General features: G+C 38.5%; 1 protein-coding gene across 3 annotated transcripts in view; it reads left to right on the plus strand.

Annotated features, from left to right (window-relative positions):
- Positions 1-12,202, plus strand: part of COL14A1 (collagen type XIV alpha 1 chain) — a 207,997-nt gene that overhangs the window by 109,043 nt on the left and 86,752 nt on the right. For all 3 annotated transcript variants that reach the window (XM_040625803.1, XM_008689298.2, XM_040625802.1), the window contains exons 24-29: positions 2,522-2,668; positions 6,445-6,501; positions 7,885-8,024; positions 10,643-10,766; positions 10,970-11,113; positions 11,965-12,129. In XM_040625803.1, the coding sequence (XP_040481737.1) occupies positions 2,522-2,668; positions 6,445-6,501; positions 7,885-8,024; positions 10,643-10,766; positions 10,970-11,113; positions 11,965-12,129 (777 nt within the window). The remainder of the gene's footprint in view (positions 1-2,521; positions 2,669-6,444; positions 6,502-7,884; positions 8,025-10,642; positions 10,767-10,969; positions 11,114-11,964; positions 12,130-12,202) is intronic.

Genomic DNA, 12,202 nt, shown 5'->3' on the forward strand with positions numbered 1-12,202 from the left:
TTGTTCTTTTTGTGGTGGCACTGATTCTTCCTGGTAACCAATTATCCATGTGGTTACAAAAAAAAAAAAGAAAAAGAAACACTCTATGCCAATGAAGAAATCCCACTTGAAACCCTTCAGTAATTAAAGCTGCCAAAGGAGGCAGCTTTATCCAGTGGAGAGATAAAGCACTGAATCATAAGGGATCCTCATTGGATCTCTGCCAGCTATCACATTTGCTTATTTCATATGCATTCCGCAGTTCTCAAACTGCTTTATTTAGAAACACCATACATGCAGCTTCCACTATTTTATGAAATATTAATGGAAATTAAAGCAGTGTCCTCTGAGACTGAGTTAGAGCTCTGAATTTAATTTCAGTTCTGCTACTTAGCATATGGACTTGATTAAGTGACTAACTTTTCTGGCCTTCAGTTTCTTGTCCTTAGATTGGGGATAATTATACATATCGTAAGGATCAAATGAGTCGATACACATAAAATCTTTAGAATAGTGCCTGGCACTTGATAATGCTCATTAAATATTGGCTATTATTATCGTTCTTGTTGTTGTTTCATGAAATACAAAGCACAGAACCTGGCACACAGTAAGCTCTCAGAAAATGATGAATATCATTAATCCAACCACCCTAGACTCCAGACCCAAAAGCCAGCACTAATTTCTCCAGGAAGGCAAAGCCATTTTGCTGTGAATATGGGAATGAAGAAAGTAGCCAACAGTTAAACTGGGTCTACTAGGTTCTTTGTGCTTCTGCCATGGTGGAGACAAGAAAGAGAAGGTCCTTTGTGGAGAGGGCTGTATATGGCTGTCTCTTTGGTAGGAAAAGAACTTTGGAACCAGGAGTTGGGAAACAGTTCTACAGAATGTGCTTACTCAGTTATGATTTTGAAAGAATAGAAAATGATTCTCAGAGTGGATCAAGCCTCCTTGGAACTTCCTAGGAGTCTTCATTGCCATTAAATAAATCATGAGTGTCAGAAATGAGGGGTGGATGACTTATTTCACTTAACATTATCTCCTCCAGTGCCGTCCATGTTGCAGCAAATGTTGAGAAATCATTCTTTTTGATAGCTGAGTAATATTCCATTGTATATATGGACCACATCTTCTTAATCCAGTCATCTGTTGAAGGGCATCTCTGCTCCTTCCACGATTTAGCTATTGTGGACAATGCTGCTATGAACACTGGGATGCATATGGCCATTCTCTTCACTACGTCTGTAACTTTGGGGTAAATACCCAGTAGTGCAATGGCTGGATCATAGGGTAGCTCAATTATTAACTTTTTAAGGTTACCTCCACACTGATTTCCAGAGTGGCTGTACCAACTTGCATTCCCACCAACAATGTAGGAGGGATCCCCTTTCTCCACATCCTCTCCAACAATTGTTGTTTCTTGCCTTGTCAATTTTTGCCATTCTAACTGGCGTAAGGTGGTATCTTAGTATGGTTTTGATTTGAATTTCCCTGATGGCTAATGATTTTGAACATTTTTTCATGTGTCTGAAGCACGAGAGACTATGCACTCAGAGAAACAAACTGAGGGCTTCAGAGGGGAGGGGGGTGGGGGAATGGGATAGGCTGGTAATGGGTAGTAAGGAGGGCACGTATTGCATGGTGCACCGGGTGTTATACGCAACTAATGAATCATCGAACTTTACATCAGAAACCAGGGATGTACTGTATGGTGACTAACATAATATAATAAAAAAACATTATTATAAGAAAAGAGAAAAAAAATGAAGGCTGGAAATTGGGCATTCTGGGGACTTCCTGGCTGTCTCAGTGCCACTCCAAACTCTTGCCTGCCTTTGTGGCAGTTTTGAAAATCATCTGGACCCGTGGATGAAGTTTCTGAGACCCAGGAAGTGGAGGTTTCATCCACAGGTGTAAGACTGCCTGGAATTCTATAATCCCTAACTCTGTACCTATATTTTTATTTTATTTTTTTAAGTAGGCTCCACACCCAGTGTGGGGTTTGAACTCACCGCCCTAGGATTAAAAGACGCATGTTCTCCTGCCTGAGCCAGCCAGGCGTCCCAGCATACCTATGTTTTTAGGCCACTGCCAGGAAGGGCATCTCGTCACATGGTAGTAAGTTGTATGGGGCCAAAAGGATGTGTCTTTTTGTCAATTTGTAATTGGTTGACTGTGTTCTGGAGATCCATATTGATAAACAAATATTCTAATTTTTAAAAAGTAAATACGTTCATCTCCACACCTGTCCAAAAGATCAATTATGACATGTACACACAATTATATACACTAATAATTTTCCATTGAAGTGTTGATCTCAGAAGTCTTTTATTCTCATTTTTGACCATATGAAAATGTGATTTTCAATTATAAAAAAAAAATCAGTGGATGTATTAACTCTTTAGAAAAAGGTACAGTACCTAAACAAGTAAAATCCATCCTGGAGTTCTCTGATTAGGCCACGCATATTAAGCATTTTAGAAGCAAATCATCTACTGATGGCTGTTTTTAAAAATTCATGTGTGTATGTTTTGTTTTATTATAGACACAAAAAAGCAAGAATCCACTGTGGGTGGAGGGACAACCAGGCATTGCTTCTATGGACTTCAGCCTGATTCAGAATATAAAATCAGTGTTTACACAAAGCTTCAGGAGATCGAGGGACCCAGTGTGAGCATAATGGAAAAAACACGTAAGTCAAGTGTGTCCTCTCCTGATCCCCGTCTCCATGGACAAATAGTATTTCAGGCATCCTGTTTTGGTTCAAAAAATTTATTCCAGTTAGAAAAATGTTAGCTATTGCTGCCCAGGAATATCTGTAATACAAGTTCTCTTCCTCTTCTCCAGTCCCATAATTCACTGCATGTGGCCCACTGATGTCATCTGCATGGGTTTTTTTTTCATCCTCCATATGTTTCACAAGGGACCATAAGGCCATATGATAGCAGAGTACTTGAAACAATGACCTTTATTGTGATCTATATCCATAAGGAACTTTTGTGGTATGCAGAGTGTGAAATGAAGTTTAAGGACCGGGTCCTGACATTCAAACAATGGCATATTACCATAGCTCTGAGGTGGGAATGGAGCCAAGATGTTCCAAATGGCTGACCCTCAAGTTATTGCCTACTTAAGAGGCCCTTGCACTTTTTCCAAGTTGGCTGCAGATCTGATGTACTGAAAGGAAAGGCAAAGTATAAAATTAAAACAAAGCACTTTTGACATGTTCTAAAGACCAAGGAGAGTGTCAACTTCTTGGAATGGCTTTTAATCAAGGATTCCTGACGTAAGGGCCACAAACATGAAAATGGTTTTAATTGTAGTGAATTCTGGGGAAGTTTGTGTACTTAACTCAGTATCTTGAACTTAGATTCAAAGTCCCTGAGGATTTGTATCTGAATAGGTGGTGAGTGATGGGTTTTCTTGGTTGGCCCCTCTCTCATATATCTGACATTTGGAAAGTTCTGTCGATGTATAGGTCTTTCAGTTGGTCTGGCACAGGCAGGAAGAAAGCATCAGCAATGTGTGACCTTCAAAAACAGTGAAGGCATAATAAATGGAATCATCCAATTTTTTTTCTAATATGAAGATTTTATTTCGTAACACTAAAATATTCCACATCTTATATTGCATATATAGTTTTGAGGTATAAACTATATATCATAAAATTCACCAATTTTAAGTGTATAGTTAAATGATTTTTCATACATTTAAAGAGTTGTATAGTCATTACCACAATCCAATTTTAGAACATTTCCATCAACCCAAAGAGATCTTTCATACTCATTCATTCACAATTCTTTGTCCCATCTTCAGTCCCAGGCTATTTGCTTTCTTTTCTTATACATTTGCTTTTTCTGGACATTTCAAAGATGCACCTGGCATCTTTCACCTAGCATATGTTTTTGAGGTTTATTTATCTTGTAGGCTGTATCAATAGTATGTTTCTTTTTATTGCTGATTAGAATTCTGTTTTATGGATAGAGGATCATATAATTTTGAAGTTACTAGGGGCCTGGTAGTGCACAAGATTTAAAGTCAAACAGACTTGGTTGGGACCCTTTCTAACATTGTGGCTGTGGGCAGTTCCACATCTCTGAGCTTCTTTTCACTTAGCAGTAAAATTTAATACTTGCTTTCTTATCCCATGTGGTGGTGGTAAACATCCAAGAGAATCTTTGAGGAAATTTTCTATCTGTATCTTACTGAACAAATATTGGGTATCACCATGGCTATCTTCTTAGAAGTCACAAAGTGATGGCCGTGGGTTAGATATCACCATGAAATAGGCTTTCTCTGAGCCATACATTTTTTCCCCAGGCTTTAAAGAATTTGTTGAAAGTTTAAAAGATTTGGCAACACAGGACACACATATCAGGGTGCCAATCTGCTGAAACCAACTGCTGTCTCTTTTACATAGTATATGTGCGCTCAAGTTTGCTCCTTGTTAATGTCTGGGCTAGTTCTTTGCTCATTTTCATTACTTGCTTGACCTTTAAAAATATTTGAGTTTGCGATCCCTGGTCTACTTCAACCTCCCATCCCCTAACCTTAACTCCGCAAGTGTTAACTACCAACCCAGGGTTGATTTGGGTAGCTCTCTTTGATGTGTTTCCCTTATGTTGGGGATATCTGTCTTCTTGTAAGATTCTACCCACTGGCTGTAGTTCAACCTTCTGAATCAATGCAGATGAAGACTGCTCCCTCTTCTATGTGACAACCCCTCACATATTAAAGACAGGGACCATCTGAATGCCACATAGAGGATATAAACATGTGTCACGAGTTCATTGTGGTTCTTCCTACCCAAAAGAGTCTTTGGCCAGATGTTCTGCCCAAACATATTGATCTGTCTGCCATTGCTTCTCATTGATTTGGTTCTTAGGATTTAGAACTTAGGATAGGCCTCAATTTTCACATTAAGGAAGATGGGCAATTATAAAGATGACCCACTACTTCCACAGAAAGATAAATACATCTGGCTTTAGAAGTATTTTATGGTGCTTTCAAGACAGTTTTACTGTCCTAGTTTTGGTATTAATATTTCTCAGTTTTTACTTTACTTTTGACACTTTTCAGCTTCAAAAATTGCCTTTAAAAGATAAAAGTGATATATATCCATAATAATGGAACAGAAGGTAAAAAGTGTTTTGTTGACTTCCCTCTTCCCCCATTCTTCCTTCCCATAAGTGCCCATTTGTACCAGCTTGGTCTCCTTCAAGAAATTCTCCCTTTATCTATCTACCTACCTACCTACCTACCTACCTGTCTATTAATCTATCTAATCTATATCTATATAGAGATATGGAGATATATATTTTATATATCAGATGCATATATATCTGATAGGTTTTTTTTGTTTCACAAATAAGATCATACCATGGTATTCTGTGACTTGAGTCATTTCACATACTAATTAATTTCAAACATTTTCCATATTGGTAATAAAATTATCTGATTTTTTAAAATGTTGAATTATTTTACTCAAATAATTTTATTTTGTTGCCTCTTAGAATTGGAAGAGACCTTAAAATTAAAATTCATCTCTTCCAACCTTCCTGCCAGTGAAGGAATTCCCTTTACAACATTCCTGACCATGTAATCAGTCTGCCTAAACTCAGATCTTTCCAGCTATTTGATGCTCACCTGTCTCCAGAGTGAATGGCTATGATTAGTCAAGAGTTTTCCCTCATATCAATCAGAGATAATAAAAAGAATTTTCTCAGTTTTTCTTAAATTTTTAGTGCCAAATAAGAACAAGAAAAGAATATAGTAACATTGAGGATGTTTACCTAATGATGCCATAATTTCCTTGCTCTTTGCCGCATGAACTGCTGTGAAAGTCACCTCTCTCATGTAACTATCCCCTGTTCCTTTAGCCAAGCACACTTTGCATATTACATGAACTTCTCATCCCTCATCATCCAGGTTGAATTGATCTGGATACACATCCACAGCAGTGAAAGTTTTCCAGATAGAGCCTGAGCAGAACAGAGAACAAATTAGATTCCACTGGGGACCACATCCTGGGGAAGCAGGGTGAGAAGGGGGGAAAGTGCTATTGAACAAGGATTGATGGTCAGTCCTTAGTCAGGGAGAATGGAAATGAAGTTTATTATATGTGTGAAAGCAGCCAGAGATTAATCTGAAACGGGTTGGCAAGAGTCTTGCCTTAAATCAGCATTAAAACTACTTTGTAGTTGACAGTTTGATTGCATTGACTCCTGCTGGGTAAACTGAATTGTGGCAAAATGGTGTCTCAGGCTTTCAGTCTGAGTTTTAGGGGATGGATGGAGCCAGTTTTCACAGTCTGTGGCTGATTTATAGTAGTCGCTAACTTTACTAAATTCTCCAAGAAGACAATGGTGAAAATCATTGACTTCCCTGAAGAATTATTACTCCATGACCTCCCTCTCTTCTCCGCAGATGTGGTGGCTAATCAATGTCCCTTTTCCCTCTACTTTACAGAGTCACCTCCTACTCAGCCACCGACTTTTCCTCCGACAATTCCACCAGCAAAGGAAGGTAAAAGAATATGATAATGCTGTGATTTTAGGTTCAGGGTTTCTGTTGCTTTTGTTTCTTAAACATTAAAACTTAGAAAAGAGTACAAAGAAGAAAATTAAGAACACAATTTCATATCCCAGAGGTAATTACTTCATGCATTTTGATGTATTTTTTTCTCTGATTTATTAAGGAAAAATTTTCATTTTGAGTATATTTTCATATAGATTTTGCTCGCATTTCAAAGTTGAAATCCAATCTTGATTTCATTTTTCCTTGGTAACAGAGGACCAGATTTTCTTTAATAAGCTTATAATTAACAGATCTTGTGAATCTTTTCAGCTCTAAATTCAAACCATAAATTTGTAAAATTTTATGAATCTTAGAACTTAGAAGAACAAGCTTACCAGATCCTTATTGTCCCTGGAATATTACCACACCTGGAGATGGTTTATTCTGTATTATAAATAGCTTTAAGGGAATAAAGTTGCACTTAATAAAATAAAAACCAAGCGCGTTTTTTTTTTCCTAAAGAAAGGAGAAAGGCACATTATCTCATAGAATATTTGTGTGCAACTGGCCTAAGATTAAAAGATTCAGATTATTGAAGAGTAAATTGTTTCATTATAAGACAGAGTCAACCACAATGATCCACACTAATAAGGGGAAGACAGGCATAGAGAATCTGAAACAGCACAGGGACACCAACAAAGGACTACTGAAAACTGCTTATAGTAGAGTGGGTTTCTGTTGGTGTGTTTCTTGCTTGTTATGTTGGTATCAGTAATAACTACTGATAATAGTCTCCCCGGGTTGGCATTAGCGTACATTTCTTAACAAGTACCAATGGTTGGAAGAAAGACATAGACAGAATTTAAGAGCAAGGCTGGAAGTTGGCTTACAGCCTTAGCCCAAATGCATATCAAGTTGTAGATTCATCTGCTTCCATTATGTCCTGTGCCTTCCTTCTGGATTTGAATCTCTCTGAAGTTACGGGCTCAATAAGCAGAGGATAGGGTACCTAGAGTAATAACTTGGACTTTCTTCTAATAAGTGGGTATTTGAGAGTATTTGTTGCTACTTCTATTTCTAAATCACTTTAGTTCCTCATTTTTCTATTCTTTCATTTTCTATTTTGGAGGACTGAGATTGGTGGACTTTTTTTCCTCCGTAATTCCACATGTTTGATAAAACCTTCTCAGTCATGAAGTCAAGCTTCTCCTTGACTACAGGAAAGAAATGATTGTCAGGAAGTATAATGAGCAAGAGCTTGGAATGTGATTTATACCTTTCCTTTGGGAAGGAGCTGTAGTTACCAGAAAGAAACCATCATCTGCTTTGCTGGTTGTAATAACTACTTTCTTTTCCCCTTATCGCTAACTCAAAATCATTCCTGGTCTTCAGTATGCAGAGCTGCCAAGGCTGACCTGGTGTTTATGGTGGATGGATCCTGGAGTATTGGAGATGAAAATTTCAATAAGATCATTAACTTTCTCTATAGCACTGTTGGCGCTCTGAATAAGATCGGCACAGATGGAACTCAAGTAAGGCTAACTGAACACTCTTTAATTCATTCTATGTATTAAAAAATTATCCCAAGTGGGCGCCTGGGTGTCTCAGTTGGTTAAGCATCTGCCTTCGGCTCAGGTCATGATCTTGGAGTCCCACATCATGCTCCCTGCTCAGCGGGGAGTCTGTTTCTCCCTTTGGCCCTCTCCCCCTCATGCTTGCTCTCTCTCATTCTCTCTCTTTCAAAGAAATAAATAAAATCTTAAAAAAAATTATCCCAAGCTATTGTTATGGCTACTTGTCAGTTGATATGGGTAATACAGTGATCAGATATGACCCTAAATGAGAGAATAGACAAGTCTGGGTTTGGAAACAGCTTACTGATGCCTGATAGAGTTTGAGAAGATGCCGATCCTTGAAAGCTATTGAGTTCAGCAAACTAAGAAAAATTAGAATGGCCACATGAGTAGATGTTTCTTTTATGTACAACAGCAGAGTAACTCCTTTAAGGATACACCCAATATTTTCCTTGTCCTCAAGGACATTAAAATCTTAAAAGAGAAAGATTATGCCCATAAATTCTTATAGATCAAGTAGCACATAAAACATAAATCTAATTTATCCATTCAGTCAAATAAATATTTATTGAGAATTTATTCTGGTCAGGTAGAGTACTGTCATAATGCTTATAACAATGTCCCCAGTTTCAGAGTGCTCAGAATTTTAAAGGTTGGGAGAGGATGAGGATGAGAGACAGATGTAAAATAGACATCAAATAAATTCACAAGGTAGGGATGCAAACTAAGAAAACAGTTATGTGATTTTAAATTCACTGAAGGTTATTTTAAATTGTGTGTGGGGGTTATTTTAAATTGTGTGGTCAGCAAAGACCCCTTTGAGAAGGTGGCCTTTGAACTGAGATGTGAATGATGTGGAGAATGCTGCGAGTAGAATTTTCAGGAAGGGAAGATCGCAAGTGCAAAGAGACCAAGCTGAAAATGAGTTTTGAGTCTTCAGATGCTAAACCTTGTGGCTAGAACATAGTGAATGAGCGTGGTGGGGTGGGGTGGGGTGTAGGAAAAGATGTGGAAGAAAAAGAGAAAGCCAGATCATCTTGACTCTTGTGAACCACTGAAGGAGTTAATGTTATCATAAATGCAGTGGGAAGCCACTGGAAAGTTTTGTTTATAAGATTTATTTATTTGAGAGAGAGAGAGAGTGCATGCACATGAGATGGGGGGAGGGGCAGATGGAGAGACTCCCAAGTAGACTCCCTGCTGAGCGCAGAGCCCACACAGGGCTTGATAGAACAACCCTGACATCATGACCTGAGCCGAAACCAAGAGTCAGATGCTCAACCGACTGAGCCACCCAGGCACCCCCACCACTGGAAAGTTTTAAGGAGAGAAGATCTGATTTTTTTTTTAAAAGGTCATTCTGACTGCTTTGTGGAGCGTGAATAGTAACACGGGTAAGAGTGGATGCAGAGAGACCATAGTCTAATGCAGAGATGAGTTGGAGGCCTGGGTGTGGGTGTAGCAAGGAGATGCATGGGTAGGAACAGTTTCGGAATGTATCATGGAGAAATGGCTGAGAAAATTTGGATGTAAGGGGAACTGTAGGAGAAAAATAGAGAAAGTGCTGAGGCATTTCGGGGGAAGAGGAGAAATTTGTTTTGGATAGAGGGGTCAGATGTGGTTCCCTAGAGATGGTGACATGTACAGCAGTGGCCCTTGATAAGCTGGTAGCAGCTGAAGGCTCACACAATCAAAGAAAGCACTTTGAAGATACTTTATTTATTCCCTCCTATGATTGTTCTGAAAGTGAAACCAAAAAACCCAATAAATTAAAGATGGCCCCTAAATTCTACTGGAAGAAAAGCAAACTATAGGAAATGAAGCCAGGATGGATTTTATTGTAGTGGTTAAAAACACAGATTTTGGGGGTGCCTGGGTGGCTCAGTCGGTTGAGTGTCTGACTCTTGATTTCAGCTCAGGTCCTGGTCTCAGGGTCTTGAGATGGAGCTTTGTGTGGGCTCCGTGCTCAGTGGGGAGTCTGCTTGAGACTCTTTCTCCCTCTGCCTCTCCCCTCGCTCAGTCTCTAAATAAATAAATAAATAAATAAAATCTTAAAAATAAAGAACATAGATTTTGAAGTAGGATTTACTTGGCTTCAGCTGTGGGTTCTGCCAGTGGCCGCTCTTGGGATTTTGTGCAAGGCACGTGACTTTGAGTGCCTATGTCTTCTCATGTGTTAGAAGGATGGAAGAGTAGTAATTTCTCAACAGGTTTGTTTCATGAGGACATCCTTGTAAAGAAACCACCTCCAATTCTCTGACCTTTGTCAAATTACAAGGCTGCCTTTTTTTTTTCCATCTGTCAAACAAGGTAGCAAAAGGCCTACATACTTTTTGAAAGCGATTATTATGAGACTGAGAGAAAATTTTAAAAATAAACTGCTTCCTGAAAAATACTTAGGGAATAAAAAATGCTGTTTAATGTGTTGTCAGGTTTGGTATGCAACTTGTGTGAAATTTTAAGCTGTGGTTTCGGTTAAAAAAGAAATTAAAATTGTAGGTGTAATCATGCCATTGTGTGTGCTCTCTGGAGGAAGTCTTTCTATACATGAAAACAAATACATTCTCTCTCTCCAGGTTGCAATGGTTCAGTTCACTGATGACCCCAGAACAGAATTTAAACTAAATGCCTACAACACCAAAGAGACTCTTCTTGATGCAATTAAACATATTTCATACAAAGGAGGAAATACAAAAACAGGTAAGAACAACAGCAAGAACAAAACTCAGCAAAGAACTGTAGTAATTAATCATTAGTAATTACTGAAATGCCTTTTTTGGAGGCATAGGAATATAGATTTTTTGAAAAGGTTTTCATTGACCTAAGAACTTTCACCCTTCCCTCCCCAGTGAAACAAACAAGGGGAGGAATGAAATTGAACAGTTGGCCTTCCTTTGTTTCAGGAAAAGCAATCAAGCATGTCCGAGATAGTTTGTTCACTGCAGAGTCAGGGACCAGAAGAGGCATCCCAAAGGTCATCGTGGTTATAACTGATGGCAGGTCACAAGATGATGTGAACAAAATCTCCGGGGAGATGCAATCAAATGGTAAGTTTCACACAGATGCAATCAAATAGTAAGCCATGGATAGTAATGTTGCCATTGTTTCTGAATACAAATTTATAGGCCACATTGGAATGACCTAAGTGTTCTAAGTCTTTCTTAATATTTAATTTAAATCTTAATATTAACTAGACAATGTGATTTTAAAAAAAGTTCCAAGTTACAAATTTAATATTTTGCCGTATTTTCTCTAACACTTTCGTTACATATAGGGCGCCCTGTGTAAGAAATTGTAGCAACTACGTGCAATCCTCTGAAAAGGATCATTATGAAGGGCCAGGGAGGGAACACAAAAGCTCCTCAGCCTCCTCGTCTATAAAATGGAGATTCTCACAGGATTATCGTGAAGATTACATTTTTTCAGACATGCCTGGCAAACACTCGTTTAATATTTATTTGCCAAGCATGGAACCATGACCCCCCTCAAGCTGCCAGCCTATTAATATCTCAGGGTTTACATGTAAAAAAAAAAACACCCAAGATAACGTTTCTCTGTCTCAACTACATTTCACCCCATAAACCTTAAAATAATTATTAGACGTATATAGCACAAAGATGTTCCTCCGACGGCAGCTATTTCGTCTCAAGCACTAATAGGGGCATTGGCCGCCTTGAGTTTTCTTTAAGATGGAAAATTGCTTAGGGGATGATGGAATAATTATCATATAGTGGCATGTGCCTGTGTAGAATTCTGGTGGACTGTAAAAAATGAATTATCCACCCCCACCAGGCCTCCTTCATAAACACACGTTAAACACTGGGACATGTCTTACATTGCATTATTTGTATTTTGTGCAGTTTAAAATAATCAGAAATCTCTTCCCCTCCTGCCACAGGCTACAGCATCTTTGCCATTGGTGTGGCTGATGCAGATTACTCAGAGCTGGTTAGCATTGGCAGCAAGCCCAGTTCTCGGCACGTCTTCTTTGTGGATGACTTTGACGCCTTTAAGAAAATTGAAGATGAGTTGATTACTTTTGTCTGCGAAACCGCATCAGCAAGTTAGTTCTTTGGAATTTGTACTTAACTCATGTTGCTTAATGGCTGAACTATTTCATACCAGTTAAATAATGA

This window comes from Ursus maritimus, unplaced genomic scaffold (assembly GCF_017311325.1).
Source record: "Ursus maritimus isolate PB19 unplaced genomic scaffold, ASM1731132v1 scaffold_9, whole genome shotgun sequence".
Classification (NCBI taxonomy): Eukaryota; Metazoa; Chordata; class Mammalia; order Carnivora; family Ursidae; genus Ursus; species Ursus maritimus.